We start from the raw sequence: 16,959 nt of genomic DNA, 5'->3' as shown, positions 1-16,959 counted from the left end.
ATGATACAGCACTGACAAAGAAAGATGTGGTTTCTTGAAAGGAGTTTGGTTTGATATGTGGTTCTGAGAAGGGGCTGAGGTGAGGGAAGAGCAGCACTGACACCTGTTGTTAATATGAATACCCAGAGTATACTGTGTGCTGTCAGTGAGAGAAAATTTAGAGTTACATTATATCTAGGTAAAAGGGAATTCAGAGCTGTGGATAATGGGCCCCCAAAAGGTAACAGTCTGCAGTATGAGGGTTTTTAGTTGTTTCATTTCCCCCTGTATGTGTAACAAAAGCTAGTAGAGAGAACCCCAGAACTAGTGGATGTTTTCTGCTTAGTTCTAAATCTGATTGTTTACGAAGGAAGAAGCAGAAGTTTCACCCTACTCCCATTAATCTCCTCAAAGTGGGGCAGAAGTATTTGCTGATCAGCAGTGTCAAATCCTGCAAAGAAATCCAGTAGGATGAATTTCAGAGAATTTTCCTTGCTTATAGCAGGAGGTCAGACTCCATCAGGGCTCTAAGTCCTCTCTTAGTGGCTTGCCTTAAAATGAAGCCTGTCTGAGAAAGACCCACAATTCTGTTGGCTGACAGGTAGCCATAGAGGATATTTTTGCTGACTTTTCAGTCAATATTTTTAGAAACAGGGAAGTTAGAGATTAAGCATTCATTTCCAAAATTCCTTGAGTAAGCAGTGCTTGTTTGCTTTGTTTGTTTATTTGTTTGTTTTCATCAAACAAGTAAATATTTTTGTGTCAATGTTAGAAAATACATGGTTCTTACATTTCCTGCTGCTGCCCCTTAGTGTTTTCTTGTTGCTCAGCTTCCCATCATTTTTTTTCTGGGGGGCCATAAGCCTAGCCTGTGTGTTGGTTATTTCCTGTGTGAAAACAGGCATTCCCTTACAGAAGAAGGTACCATTTTCTAACTTTCAGAGAGAGCAACATGAGTGTTCATAGTTATGGGATGGGAAAGTTCGGTGGGCTGTGATTTTGCATCTTTGTGTAAGAGAAGTCACAACTCTGCCTTCTTTACTGGCCGTGCCATAGGTCTACAGTTGCTTATGGGACTTAGGGGATATGGCAAGGCCTTTTCCCTTGAATGTCTGTGTAATTCCAAACAGTGTGAACTTTTCAAATCACTTGAGAAGTGCCCCAGATGGTGTGACATTCTGCTTCATGGGAAGATTTGAAAGTATTCCCTTTGCATAATTTCTGGTTAACTATTTCATTACGTTTGAAATGGGAGAACACCAAAGCCAAGAACTCTGTTGACATTTTGGTGGTGTTTGTTTAACCTCCTAGTGCACAGGCTACATTTGTTGAAAAATATTATTCTTACCTTTGCAAATCATCAGTAATTAATTCCCTTGGAAATATCTACTGCTGCACACAGCCAGCATGGGAGGCTGCTGACAGATCATAGTTTTACATCAGGTGCTAACAAATTGATTATTAACTTTCATAACTAGCTGATTTATAGCAACAACTTAATTTCTGTATCTCTCTAATGTATTCACTTACTGTATTTTCAAATAGTGCAGAGCATTTGGATTGCTTTGTTGCTTCTAATGGTGAATTGAGCACAAGATAAAAGATGTAAATGCCTTGCCCAGTGCAAGGGTCAGTCACGTACTAGAGGCTTGTGAGGAACACAGCATATTAGATGGTTTTCATCTGATACATTCACAATTAGGAATATCCTTGCTAATTCTAGGTGCATTTAAACTTTCACTAAGTTGTAGCTGCACTTAACAGTAAGGTGAGAGTTTTCCAGAATTACTGCATGACTTGCAGTTAAAGCAGTTTATCCTTGAGCCTCAGTCATGCTGTGAAAGGTAGGAAACAGTGACTACATGTCATGATGGTGCAGCTCGTGTTCAAGTCACAGTACATACTTAAATTGTAATGGTGGACCACCATACCTCACTTAGTATGATATAAGTCACTGACTGAAAACATTTTAAGGAGATGTAGGGATAAATTTTGAAAACACTCTGCAAAGTTTTTACTGCAGAGTGTTTCCAGAATATCAAATAGGCATCATGGTTAGGGGGAGCTGTGTCAATATGAGGAGTAAACACTAAAGAAAATTTTCTTTTGCTGCTGCCATTTTTTCTTGGCCTTAACTGTGCCTTTGATGTACAAACTATTTTAAACCAAGTGTGGATTTCCCGCCCCCCTGCCCCTTATGCTCTGGAGGAAGCCTAATGTAGATCTAAGCAATGTTTTTAATGAACTTCTGAAATCAAGGTCATAGTTCTGCTATTGCTTAAAAATTCTCCTGTCATAAAGCAAAGCTGTAGTGCCAGATGTGTGGTGTGAATTGTCATGTATCTGAAAAATTTTGTTCCTGCATAATGATACATTCAGTGATATAGAGCTCTGCACCACTGAGATTAGAATCTGTCATCTGTGGCTGAAATGCATAACTATATGGTCGCTCTTACATAGGTAATCTCATTCATTTCCTGGTGTTTAAATGTCCAGGTCACAGAAACTTAAATGACAATTTTCAGTAATTGGGCCTTTGTTATCAGTCTGATGAGAGGCACTGATAGTTTAGTGGCTGTGGATCCAAATCTCAGTGGTTCGTCCTGAACTCAAATGAAGCACAACAGCAATACCTATTAATACAGCCCTCCAGTTATCCTTTCTGTGGTGTTGTCTAGATAAATCAGTTTTTAACCATTTAAAATGAGAAATGCTAATAAAAAAACTGAAGGCATTCTAAAAGGGAATCTGGTATTATTTTTTCACTATGATGTTATTTTAAAATGTATGTCCCTGTATTTATTTTTGTATTTCTTCACAGATTTATCTAATAGAATATTGTAAATACTTTCAATGGTCTCTTTAATTTTGATTCCTTTTACTTAAAAAAGAAAAGAACAAAATGTTTGAAAACTACAAAAAAGGACAGAAGCTTTTTTTTTTTTAATTAAAGCAAATTCAATGATGATGCAATTTAAAAGTGACTACATTTTACACTTTTATAATTTTAGAATAATTAATTGAGGTGACAGATTTAGGCATAGAGTGGGTATTTTGCCTCTGGTAGCTATTTTGTAATTAGTATTAATGAGGGATACTACAGTTTGGGTAGGTGGAATACAGTCATGTGTGAGTCCTTTCTGTCTTCCTGCAGTCTGTCACTTCATAGTACTCTGCTCTGGTAAGACCTCACCTGGGGTACTGCATTCGACTCTGGAGCCCTCAGTACAGGAAGGATATGGACCTGATGGAGCAGGTCCAGCAGAGGGCCACAAAGATGATCAGGGGGTTGGAGCAGCTCTGCCATGAGGACAGGCTGAGGCAGCTGGGGGTGTTCAGACTGGAGAAGAGGAGGCCCTGGGGAGACCTAATAGCGGCCTGCCAGTACCTGAAGGGGCCCACAAGAAGACTGCCAGAGGACTGTTTACAGAGACCTGTAGTGATAGGATGAGGGGCAATGGTTTGAAATGAGAGAAAAGTGGATTCAGGTTGGATGTTAGGACCAAGTTCTTTACCTTGAGGGTGGTGAAACACTGGAACAGGTTGGCCAGAAGGCGGCTGAGGCCCCATCACTGGAGATATGTAAGGTCAGGCCTGACAGGGCTCTGGGCAATGTAATCTAGTGGACAATGTCCTTGCTGACTGCAGGGGTGTTGGACTGGATGACCTTTGAAGGCCCCTTCCAACCCAAACTATTCTATGATAGCTCATATGACAATTATCAAACAGAATGATGATCTTTAAAGAAGTGCCATACAAGTTTTTGTAGGGAATGGTGATGATATTTTCTTTGTTACTGCTGTCCTGTGTACTTCAGTTCTCATACAAGAAGCTCTTATACCAAAATTGTGTCTATGTTGAAGAAACTTAGTCCTTTTCCCCAGCAGGTTTACAAATCTGTAAACTACTTCTTGGTAGAGCTTTTCACAGCATTTTCAGAAGGGATGATGAATCATGCAAAGTTTCCACATGTGGGCTCTCAAGCTTCACGAGGATTTGTTTTCCTCTTGGCAGATGTATCTCAAACAGGCAAAATGAACTGAGGTTTAAAACATTATGCTAAAATACGCCTCAAAAGGTCAGGTACCTTTTAAAAAATATTATCCTATATGTCTTAGTAAATAGCCTGCTTGCACTGTGTTGAGTGAGGCTGCAAGGATGAACAAAGATCTGCCTTTTTTGCCAGTCAGTTTGAACAGAAACTGGGAACCTTGCCTTTGAAAGGACAGTCCCCTTTCATCTCCCGTTTCTTTTGCAGCTGTAATATGCATGCAAAGATATTATGTGTCTTAAGTGTCACTGACCAAAAAGCAAATCAGAAATGCAGCACTTCACAAAATGATCTTCCCCAAGTACACAGATGTTTCACACAGCTTCTGAAGTGTTTTGTTAAAATTTTCCAAGTTGGCACAGGTACAGACATTGGATTGTTAACTTCTTATTAAAGCAGGCTACATCGGTAACTTCCCAGCAGGCCTGAAGTTGAGATGTATTTTAATAAGGAAACACAGCCCACTGTTTATGGCAATGCTTATGCATCTTTTCCAGTATTCATCAAAGGTGCATTTGAGAACTCCAGAATTTATTTTTAATTTTATTTTAAACTGGGCTATCAAAATCTGGGTTTTTCAAACCCCCCTGAAGGAATCTAATTACTTAGGCTTGTTTGACAACCTTGGGCTTCATGTTTCATATTCTTTTCCAGAACTCCTTTTGCACATGCTCGGTGTTGCAGTATCTGTGTCCTTCAGTCATGTAGGTAAATGATCTGTCTCTGGCTCTCTTGTCATCTTTTGTGTGTGTAGGGCTGTGAGGAAGTACTTGGAAAGAACAGAGGGAAAGCAGTGCTTTTTCCTAGTTGTGCTTCATTTATTATTTTCAGGATTAGAGTTTATGTTGAGTGGTTGATTTTCTATCATGGGATTTGGCCAGTTGCAGTAAGGACATAATAGGCTGAAACGGGCTAAACAAGCAGGTGTAACATAATTTTGTAGTGTTGGGGCATCAAAGATATTAGTGAGCAGTGAATGAGGGAATGAGAGGTATTTGTTTGACCATCATTATTTTATGTGACCTTTCATATTTAATTATATCAGGGGCAAAGATGCCAGATGCAGAGTCTCAAGTCTGAGGTTTTCAGCTCAGATACACTTGCTGAGGTCTGCTGCGTCAGATTCTGACTCAAGGACAAGAATACACTCTTGGTGCCAAGGTTTTCCTAGCACTGATACACTCCAGCAAGGGTGGATCCATCTGAAAACCAGAGTCTTTGCTGTGTTTCATAAGTGTTTGAAAAGAGCCAAGAAAGAACAAAAAGGATGTTTGTCCTTGATCTTGCTGTGGAGGTTGGGAAGGCTGCAAGGTATATAGCATCCCGAGACTGCAGTGAAGACATCAAAGAATTTGAAGTTTTCTGGGTCTGATTTTTGCATGAGAGGGGTATGTGACAGACTAGGTTCTTTCCTAGCTTAGTTTAGTGGAATCTTACTCTTTGCAAAGCAAATTAGGAATGCTTCATTTCAAGGAATGCTTTATTTCAAGTTCCTTCATTATGGCATTTCTGCTTAAACTGAGTTAGCTGAGTTCAGTGAGAAAGGATTCCTTCTGAAGGATCTCATATGTATTGTGTGCAGTTTTCCCACCAAAGATTGCAGCTTCTGGAGGATGTCTTTTTTACTTAATCACTTTTCCCCTACCACTTGTGCAGATGTAATGCAGAGCTGTGTACCTCATATAAGAAAATGTTACTAGGACTAGGAAAAGTTTCTTTTCTAAAGGCTCCAGAAAGAGACTATTTCCTGATTAGCACGTGGGAGAGCACTGATAGCTTTGAGGTATTTCTGGTGACCTGCCCATGCATGTCAGACATCCATCCTCTGATCACTATTGTTGTGAGTGTTCAGGACATACAGGGCTGACTATGGTTGTTTTCCCACCAGCCCCGAGCACCACAGCTCTGTCTGTCTGTGTCCAACTGTGTCCAGCTTTGTCCAGCTGTGCCTTCCTGTAGCTCTTTCTCAAACCACCCTGCAGCCATCCTGCTGCCAAAGCCTTCACACCTACGCTAAAGGCACACTTTGGTTCACACAGCAATGCGATGACTCGTATTTCTTGGAGATTGCTTTTTCCTCATGTGATGTGATTTGATTCAATACTTCTGATTGTTCAGGCCTCTTCACATACTGATCTGCAATGCTGCTGTGTTTGGGGTTCCCTGGTGCTTGACGGAGGATGACCTGGAGTCCACCTTCCAGGTGAACCACTTGGGACATTTCTATCTTGTCCAGCTTCTGGAAGACGTTTTGCGCCAGTCATCTCCTGCCAGGGTTGTGGTGGTGTCCTCAGAATCACACAGGTTGGTGAATTTTACCTTTGATTTAGCTGAAATCTTTAATCCTTCGAGCATGAAACAGTTACAGTAGAGCTGCAGAAGTTTGTGAAAGCACAAGGCCTTGCTTTCAGACGCTTGCCTTGTATAATCTTTTTAAAATAGAAGCATTCCTAATGCCTCTGGATGTTACTGGGTTTGGCTCTGTTGCTGGCTAAAGTATGTTCTAGTTTTAGAACAGTATGTAGGTATTTTTTTGACCATTCTTTGTATGAATGCAGATTTTCACCGCATTTCAGACCACTCATTGATTTTGTGAGGAGATGGAATAATAATTGATTAAATCTGAACGGCATGACCTATATTGATTTGTCATTCAACAACTTCAACATCATACCAAGAAGAATGTGCAGTTATTTTAGCAGGAGAAACAATGCAATTAAAACCTGCTAGATGAAATCCAATTGTTTTATAATGAGAAATTAGGGAATTCAATGCAGACATTAGCTGTATAATTGTAAAATGGGAAGTAGTGTAGTTAATACATATTAGAAATCCAGCCATGCTTCTTTTGGTTAAATTTTTTAATTAAATTGTTAGCTGCTCATCTTTTCTACTGCCAGGAAAAGTATAGAGTTGGGGGGGTGGGGGGGAAAAGATGTTAATGAGGTTTGCCTTAATTCAGACATGTTTGTGGTGTTTGTGTTAATAACTGAAAAGATGAATTTGATTTCAATTAAGCTCCTTGTGCAAAATGCATGCCCCAGTTCTGAGTTTTAGTGGGCACCAACCACTCACTGCCATCTGAATTAGTTCACAGACTGCCGGATTAGCCCTGTAATGGCCAGCTTTAAACATTGCTGTTGATTTCTATTTCACTTTTGGTCATATGCAACAGCTCTAGCAAACAAAAAGGAAGAATGTGAGTGCCTTTTTATTTTTTTTCTTTCCTGTCTTCATATTTCTGAAATGTTTTAGTGACCCAGAATGAAGCTTATTTTTTTAATCATGTTTCCATAAAATGTAACCCTAGGGACCTGGTAGAGAGAGACCAGCCAAGGGTCGGGCTGAAACCTTTATCACTTCCAAACACAGGGGCTTATGGTATAAATGACATACTGCAGATAGATTTACTTTTACCATTTTAAATTTATGATGGCTGAAATGAAAGGAAGCAATAGAAAGTGCCAGTAATAATCCTCCCTGGTGTTAAAAGACATGAAATGTCTAGTAATTAGGTGGTAACAAAATCTGGACATCCTTATCTTTGCAAATCACACCAGGTTTGTGAAAGCAAGTAGCAGAGTCCTGTTAGGAGTGAGAGAGGCTACTGTGGGGCAAGCAAGATAGCTCTAGAAATAAATCTGCCAGCTCCAATCACTTGCCAGATGTGGAGGGCACAATGGGATACGTATAAATGAGCTGTTATTTAATGGGAGATTATGTTGAATTGTCAGCTGCTTGTTCCCCTTTGTAAGTTTGTATCCCTGGTAGTATTTTAAATGACATCTTTGTTTTTCAGTGTATTAAGTGCTATGTGTAACTAGAGCTCACATCTCTGGACATCTTTATCTGTGTATTCAAAAACAAATTTTAAAGTGCTCATGGCTAAGACCAGCCAAGGTTTATAGAAATCCAACAGAAAAATAAATAAGGGCCTATGTTTAAATAAAACAGTAAATGCAACTAGTAAATTTCTCTTTTTTAAGGGGTCCAATTCATGTGTAGTGAATTTCTGAATCTTAAATTACTGTGCCTTCCCTCCCCCAGTCTGTTTAATGGCAAGAAGTTGATGTAAGGAGTTAGTTTAGAGGTTAGGTAGTAGTACTTTCTGACCTACTTGAAAACTCTGAGCCTTAAACTATGTTGTAAAACAGAAGTGTTGGTATCTAATTACTTCCATAAACCTTGGCTGGATCTTTTCACTGGAGTCAAGACCCCCTGTTAGGGGAAAACTAAAGCCCCGTGTTTGCAGAAAACATTAGACTAAACTGCTCCAAGGCAAAATATTTATTTGCCTCTCTGGTTCTTCGTTCATTTCCAGTTGCTTCTCTGGATTCAGTGCAAATTAATTCTGTTTAAATTAAGCTTTTGGGTACTTTAAGCACATCATATTAAAATCAGAATAATAAGTAGGTTGACTTTCCTTCTGTCTTTATTTCGGTGTTGTTAATTTGATTGTACAGCCCTTATCCTACTGCATTCACGGAGATTGCCAATGTAAGTCAAACTGACTCACATAAGCGCACTTGCAGGGCTGGACTCAAAATATGCCAGCATTATACAGTGTACACAAAGTATTTTATTTATGGATCATTTTTGGTGTCATAAATTATTACTTCAGGAATGAATATAGGAAATTCCTCCCAAAATAGTCTTGTTAATTTCAGATACATATTTATCTAACCAAAAATCATGAAAGAGAAATTTTGTGGTTAAAACTGAAAGGCTAATTCTGCAAGATACAGAACATCCTGGGTTCCTCTTCAGTTCAAATACTGGGGTTGCTTTTCTCTGAGTGTATTATAATTCTCCTCACAGAATGAATGTAATTCCAGCTGATCTCTTCATTTCTGGGCATGAGATGCAAAATTAGTAAGGATATTTTAAAACATTTTTCTAGTGTGTACTGTAATTATGTTTATCCCTGTTCTCCCCAGCTCATTCTGAAAACTCTGAGTATTAAAAAATGCTGGCTAAATCCTTTTTATTTTTAGAAGCTCTTCTGAATGAAACATAGATCTGTTACTAAATGTAGTATTATTTCCTAATATTAGGACATACCAGTAAATTGACACATGAAATTTTAAGAATTGTGGGGGCAAAATGCTATATGGAAACTTCCTTTTCTTCATCTAATGTCTTTTGAACATTCACTACTTTGTTATTAGAAAAAAAAAAAAAAGAAAAGGAATGAAACAAACAGCTGGTGTTTAATGACTCTGTCAGACCCAATTAAAAAACATCAACTAGTTACTTTGATTTGTGTTCAGCCATGCCGTGGGTATAGTTAAAAACATTATACTCTGCCAGAACTCATTTTGGCTTTGTTTATATTTATCTTTTAAACATATAAGACTATTGATGGCAAGTTACCAAGGTTATAACCCCTTTATATTCATCAATTTTTAATCTAAAAAAGAGTCTAAGAGGCAGCGAGACTCATCCATAGTTACTTGAACACTTAACTGAAAGTGTGCAGTCTGTGAACACTGGATAAAATAATCAGGGCAAAGGAAGGAAGGGAAATGAAAGGACGCTGGTTTTTCTCTGCTTCTAATGTAGAGTTATTTTACCCTACATTATTTTCTCCAAGTTGATTTTGCATTCATGGATCTAAGGCAAAATTGTTTTCTGGATATAAAATAAAGTGAACTGTAAGCTACATGTATGATGCCTTTAAATCAGTAAAGCCTCTTTTTTTGACCTGTTTTTATTTATTGTTTGCTTTTGCTAAATACTCAATAATTTTACTGCCATGCTATATTAAATTATTCCTTGCGTCTGTGGCAATTTCCAACAGATGCTTTGAACCGCTAAATAAGGTGGTTTGTGTTGGTTCTGGCCAAGTTCTATTCTGTTGTGTGCATTTTATGTTGTTCTTAATGAGAGTAAAATTAACTATGGGTTTTTTTAGATTTACAGAAATTAAAGACTCCTCTGGAAAACTTGATTTCAGCCTGCTTTCTCCATCTAAGAAGGAGTATTGGGCTATGTTGGCCTACAACCGTTCCAAGCTTTGCAATATACTGTTCTCCAACGAGCTGAACCGACGCCTTTCTCCCCATGGAGTGACGTCTAATGCAGTCCATCCTGGAAATATGATTTACTCCTCCATTCATCGTAACTGGTGGGTGTACACCCTGCTGTTTACCTTGGCTCGACCTTTCACCAAATCCATGGTAAGTGAATGACTTTCAGTATTTTACACATCTTCATTTTCCAAATCAGGGGAGTAAAGTTATAAAAATCCAGATGTATGTCTCTGCTCTGACCTTTTGTAACCGCGACCCTTATTTTCACGACAAACATCGTGCCAAGACAGTGCTCTAGAAGAGGATTCTTCAACTGTTATAGATTAATTTTGTCTATCTTCAGTAAGCATACCTTGTTAGATGGAGTTCCTGACTTCCTTGTTTGAATAGGTGATTTTCACTGTGATTAAGGTAGTTGTGCATCTTACATCTGGGATAGTTTAGAGTTATTTCTGTGCTCAGTATACGTAAAACATCAAAAAAGTGTTTTGGTTTTGAAGTGCAATATGCTTGACTGCATTTTTTATGTAAACAGATGCCCTAGTTAGAAAAGATGCTACAGACATTATTAATGGCTGAGGGAAAATGCTTTCAGTGGTAAAAGAACCTTCATTCATATTTTAAGAAACAAAACAACCCAACAATTTCCTTGATTCTTACAAAGCACTGAAGGCAGTGGAGGTTTTCCCTTCGTCTCCATTGGCCTTTGAACCAGGACCATGGCATAATGAAAGGCTATGCAGCTCATTCGCAGCTAACTTCATGAGGCATCATTATGAAAGAATTTGCCGCATCTCCAGTGCTTGGAGGGGTTGTTCTTATCCCTTTAGCCTCCTACCCAGGATATATATAAGGAGTGCTAAGTCTTTTTCAGGTAGAGGACAATTTTTCCTTCATTGAGAAGTGGTTCCCTTTAACCTTATTACCGTTTCTCATCCTTTATTCACTGACAAAGAAGGGTATTCCCAAAAAGAGAGCAAGGAGAGGGAGCCTTCCTTGAATATTTGAAGTTACCAAACAGAGAAATTAGAACATTCATACCACTGCAGAACTCTTCTAGCCATGGCAATTTGTTCAAGCCCAAACCAGGCCCCTTTCAAAGAAGACTTCACAACTGACAAGAGTGGTTGTGGTGTAACATAAGTAGTAAGTTATCACCCTGAGCTGGCGATCCAGACCAGATTCATTTGGTTTATTTGAAAAAGAAGAGAGAAGGTTTAAACTTGGTAGATAAGGAATTGTTGAGGTAAAGGGATACAGCTTTACATAGCTTAATCTACCACATAATCTAAGCAAATCAGTAGTGGAATTTGTATGTATAGCTGTACAGAAAAAGTTTGCTTGTGTGTTTCATTATCACTGAGGTAATGAATCGTAATTTATGCTGGATTAATGTACATCAAAAACACATTGTATAGTGCTTAAAATTCTGGTTACATGTCAATGAACAGCTTCTTGAACAATACTGGATCTTCAGCAAGGGTTGTGGAGCAAAACTATAGTGTTGTGCACTGAGATGTGTCAGAAAAGTTTCCACACATCTAACCTCTGCCTGAAATTTGCAGCCTGAACATGCGAAACCTTTTTATGTCCAAGAAGTCGGTAAGTGAGCATTCTAGCACCTTGGGACAAGTAATAAGTATCTTTCAACAGCATGTTTTTTGACCAGGACCTTTAAAACCACGTCTCTTCTGTGTTAGGAATAGTTTGTAAAACAAATTCTTGAAGTACTCCTGAGAATGGGTAAGTGAATGTTATCAGCAGCCCATGAAAAAGATCCAGTCTGTGGAACTTTCATAAATTGTGAAGTTTCAATTGCTCTGACATATTTTTACAAAGGAACCTTTTGTGTTTGTTCCTTAGATAGTCTCATCCTATAAGGAAGAAAATCAAACACTGAAGTACATTTGGAATTCTTTAAAACAATTGATAGATTTTGTTATAACATTAATTTATTTATGGGTGGTATAATGGAGTACAGATCAGTAAGCCCTTGGTGTTTGTATTTCACTGGGGTTATTTGAATGTTATGATGGAGAGTATGGGTTGAGTGTAAGCATCATCTTTGTACCTCATAATATGATATCAATTGTTACATTCTCTTGCACCTTACCAATGTTTTGAGGTGTCAGTAAAGCTAGAGAAGTGCCCCATCCTGGGGTACAAACAAGCTGAGCTGGCATTCTCAGTATCATCAGTGTAACAGTTTTTCTATTTCAAGATTTTTAGGGAGCAAATGATTTTCTGCTTCTCTTGCCACCAGCCTGGTCTTTTTTTGAGGAATGTTTTTCAGGGTTTCCTCTCAGTATTTTTATGCCAGCTCACCCCAGAGCTTAGCTGAGTATTTCGGTCGTAATACTGGGTGTGAATCTTAAGGCTAAAAGCTGCAGTCCCAAGGTTGTGAACTGCAGGTTGCTGTGTTTTGGGAGAGTGTCTGCATTGCACAATGCAGCATGATGCAGCAGCATTTAAAGTAGTTGCAACTGAGCTGGGGCCATAACTGGAATTGAAAGATCTGCATCAAGGTTGTGTGGAGAGAGGTAAGGCTTATCAGTTCAGATGGGATTGCTATGCAGATATGCCTGTACCAGTTTTGATCTCTGAAGCAGAAGTTTAGCAGCTGCAGCATTATGGCACCTGTAAAGCCTAATCCTCCTGGAGCCATTTTGAAGCTCTTTGCTATGTTTTGAACTGTACATGCACATATATGCATAGATACATGCATAGATACAGATATATACACACACACAGAGACTACAGCTGCAAATACCTGATTCTGATTGGGGCCTTTTTGTATTACTGCAGTAAGAGCTGTTAATAGAAGATAATTACATCTTTAGTTTGTATTTCACAAAGATAAACTTCATAGAGGTTCTCAGAGCTGGGAATAGCTCAGAATAACAGAATTTCAGCTCCTTTGGAAACTGAAGCTAGATGCAGGAGAAAATTAGAAAATACATTTTTATTTTCTAATTTTGTAGAAAATTGTAGAAAATATTATATTATTATTTTTTTCAGAACAAAATGGTCTCTCTGTTCTGTGTTGGCTGCAAGGCTCCACTGGAGAATTAGTCTTCACACCTTTCACTTAGTTGTCATCATTTTCTGTGATACTCACAAATTAATCTTTTTAAAGTTTACTTATTTGAAATCATGCCAGTTTAGTAATTGCTTAGGTTTTTTCCCAGCAATGGAGAAGATACTTTGTGTCTCTGAAATACATTTTTATTAAATGTAGTTGTTCAGTTCTGGGTTGTGGAATAGCTCCACTTTGCTTGATGGGGACGTAGTTGCTATTGCATGTTGTGAATCACCATTTTCATGAGAGGTCATGCAGCCTCTGGCATGTGGCACTTGGGATATTCAGCATGACAGAATTTACCTTTGGAAGCACTGCTGGTAGCTGTTCAGTTGTTGCTGATTCCCTGAAGCACTGTGAATCAAAATTCTAATATCACTCTCTTATTTACTTGTGTGCTGTTACTTGCTGCAACTACACTGCACTAATTAGGACACTTCATGAAGTCAGGCTGTATTAAGATTTGTGGATCACTTAGAATCTGGTTTTTTTACTTAGAAGGAGCTTGTCTGTCTTTCATGTATGAGGCTTTTAGAGGCATAGTTTTAGTTGCTTCTGTCATATCTTGCTGCAAGAAGAATTGCAACTTCACGTTGTCCAAACCTGTTTTTTGAGTGACTACAGCATAAAAATTGTGCTGTGTTTGTGCTGGTTAGAGTGAACTCTTCTGTTGAATCATAGAATGCTTTGTGGTCAGGTTTTGAAACAGAATAAAATATTTAAATCACTGAAGGTTATAGGTACACAGGAAGTACTTTCCTTAAGCAGAGCTCTGGCAACTGAAAGACTGTTCCTTTTTTTCCCCCACTTCTTTTCAAGATCTCAAATTTACAATGATTTGCTAGTCAGAAATGGAGAATAAGTATTTCTTTGTAGAAAGCAATAGTTGCACATAAATTACCATTTTATTATTGTAGTAACTGTAGCTCTACTAATGTTCAAAGGGCTTCTCTTTTACTTACCACTATAGAGTTACTCAGTAAATTAGAGATGCTTATGGTATAATTAAATATAAATTGACTCGAGTGGCCACTGTAAATAACGGATTGAAAGAGAAGCTCTGAAGGTAACTGCATGGGCCATGTGCATGCTTAGCCAGTTTGATACAAGGCTTTCTGATTTTGCTTCCTTGGTGATTTTGTTTGGTTGGTTGGTTTTGGTTGATTTTTTTTCTCCCATTTTCTTTTTCCCTCTCTTTTTCATGCTCTTTCTCTCTTCTTCATAGGTGGCTCAATAACAGTTTGACTTAGTTGTTTCTTTTGTTTTAAATTAATGCCAGTCATTCAGAACACATTTGTTACTGTTTACATAGAAGATTAAAATTAAATACATTTATTGTAAGATTCAAGCTTACACTAAGTATGTTATCTAGTGTCACCCCCAGGTGATTTTGTGAGTGTACAAAGCCACATAAAATTAGAAGCAGAATGCCATTATCACACACTTATGATAGTCTTACATAGAACCAAATATTTTTGTTGGCAAGTAACAGAGCAGAAAGAGTATCATGTGTTAGAGTAGCAAGAGCTTAACAGATGTTTCAGTGAACTGAATTTTCAAATCATTTTACATTAAGAAATGGCTAGGGTTTGTAGAAGTTCTGAGACTATTGGGTTACATTTCCTGTTGCAGTGCACAGCCAGCCATTGTGCTAGAGTTTTAGCAGATGTGTTGCCCCCTTTCAATGACTGGGAATAAAACATTGGTTCTGTTGCTGAGATATAAATTACAACTAGGAGAGCTCAACCTGTCGCCTTTAAACAGCCAGTTAGCTGCAGTAAGACCCTTAATATGAAGACTGATACTTGAATTGCTCTTTGATGTCTTCCTACTCCCACAAATACAGGAGCTTTTCAGAAGTGGATTTTGTATTTCAAGTGGTTGCTATTGTGAATGATAAGGAATATTTTTAAGGATCCTAAAGTCTTTTGCACATCTTAGTTTTACATAAAACAATGAATTCTTGTCATTCTGTTGTCATCACAAGAATGTTTTAGGCAGTTGGCATGTATTGCAATGCTTGTATAGGTAGGAGGAAAACCCTCTGCCTACAACTGCTTCACTGCTTTTACTTTTGCCATATGCTGGAAGTGTCTAAATTTAAATTTCATGTGATGATTTGCGCTCACACCTAACGTCAACTCAGAAATGCAATTCTGGCCAGAAATGGAGCTGCATCTATAGGAGTGACTTGCTTCTACCTAATGATCACAAAATCACAGAATACATCCAGTTGGAAGAGACATCAAAGATCATCCAGTCCAACTCTTCACCCAACCACATCAGATTGCATTTTATAGAAGCTCAAAAGTGGACCAGCATCTCATCATCTCTTCTTTGTCCCCTGTTCTTTGCTAAAGAAACTGGAATAACCCTTAGAGCTGGTGATAATATTCCCTCCCTGAGCAAACATGTTTTGCTGTCCAATGATCTGTGTGGGCTGTGTTGAGTTGATGTTGGCTTCCTTTTCTGAATTCACAGTTCAGGCCAAATTCTGCCCTCAGCAGTGCATGTTCAGCTCCAAGAGCAGTCATGGGCAGGGTGGTGTGTGTGTGTTTCAGCCTAGAATTTGGGCTATTTCTGGAAATCTACTGGGGTTTCTGAAAAGTAGCAGGTAGTTCTTTTTGAAAAGAGACTCATAGTTTAGACTTGATCAGAAAGGCAGTTACTTTTCTCAGACTGAGTTTTAGGCTGGAAGTGAAAGAGGAATAGAGGGTGAAACTATCTCCTACTATCAGCAATTGTTGTAGAGAGTGTATAAATCACATATGCAGATGGTCTTCTGGTTGATGGATTAACACCTAATGTATAAATGTTAAAGCCTTGCTAAGAAGCAGCTCTCAGGTCTGTCAATTGTACCTCTAGTAACATTATTGTTTTTTCTAGTTCTTTTATTAGACCCTGATAGCATATTCTTCCTTGAAGAATATTGGTATTTAAAATTGACTGAATTGGGTAAAAGGAAGGCAGGCATATGTGGAAAAATATTTTGTAGGAATTGTGTGGCCAGCAGCATCAGGGAAGTCATTGTACCCCTGTACTCTGCATTGGTTAGGCCACACCTTGAGTACTGTGTCCAGTTCTGGGCCCTTCAGTTTAGGAAGGACATCGAGAGACTTGAATGTGTCCGGAGAAGGGCAACAAGGCTGGGGAGAGGCCTTGAGCACAAGCCCCATGAGGAGAGGCTGAGGGAGCTGGGATTGTTTAGCCTGGAGAAGAGGAGGCTCAGGGGTGACCTCATTGCCCTCTACAACTACCTGAAAGGTGTTTGCAGCCAGGAAGGGGTTGGTCTCTTCTCCCAGGCAACCAGCACCAGAACAAGGGGACACAGTCTCGGGCTGTGCCAGGGGAAGTTTAGGCTCGAGGTGAGGAGAAAGTTCTTCACCGAGAGAGTCGTTAGTCATTTGAATGGGCTGCCCAGGGAGGTGGTGTAGTCACCGTCCCTGGAGGTGTTCAAGAGGGGATTGGACGTGGCACTTGGTGCCATGGTCTAGTCATGAGGTCTGTGGTGACAGGTTGGACTTGATGATCCTCAAGGTCTCTTCCAACTTTGGCGATACTGTGATACTGTGATAGTAAGGTGGTAAAGAAGTGCTTCCAAAGTAGTTGTTAATCATTTTGGAAGGATGGTGCAAAAATTCTTCCATGCATTTAGAATTTCTGTGTCCTATCTAGCAATAAAATGTAATATAGGGTGGTTTATTATCAAACTTGCATTTAACTGATACATATTTTAACTTCCTGCTAAAATAAATGTATCATGAAATACGAGGGCAAATTAATTCCATCTCCCATAACCTACACCACAGGAATGGAAA

General features: G+C 38.8%; 1 protein-coding gene across 2 annotated transcripts in view; it reads left to right on the top strand.

The window, feature by feature from the left end:
- Positions 1-16,959, top strand: part of WWOX (WW domain containing oxidoreductase) — a 519,864-nt gene that overhangs the window by 112,311 nt on the left and 390,594 nt on the right. For both annotated transcript variants that reach the window (XM_054170124.1, XM_054170125.1), the window contains exons 7-8: positions 6,149-6,334; positions 9,945-10,209. In XM_054170124.1, the coding sequence (XP_054026099.1) occupies positions 6,149-6,334; positions 9,945-10,209 (451 nt within the window). The remainder of the gene's footprint in view (positions 1-6,148; positions 6,335-9,944; positions 10,210-16,959) is intronic.

Source organism: Dryobates pubescens, chromosome 19 (assembly GCF_014839835.1).
Source record: "Dryobates pubescens isolate bDryPub1 chromosome 19, bDryPub1.pri, whole genome shotgun sequence".
NCBI classification, from domain to species: Eukaryota; Metazoa; Chordata; class Aves; order Piciformes; family Picidae; genus Dryobates; species Dryobates pubescens.
The sequence above is the reverse complement of the archived record's forward strand: the minus strand, read 5'-3'. Positions and strand labels throughout refer to the sequence as shown.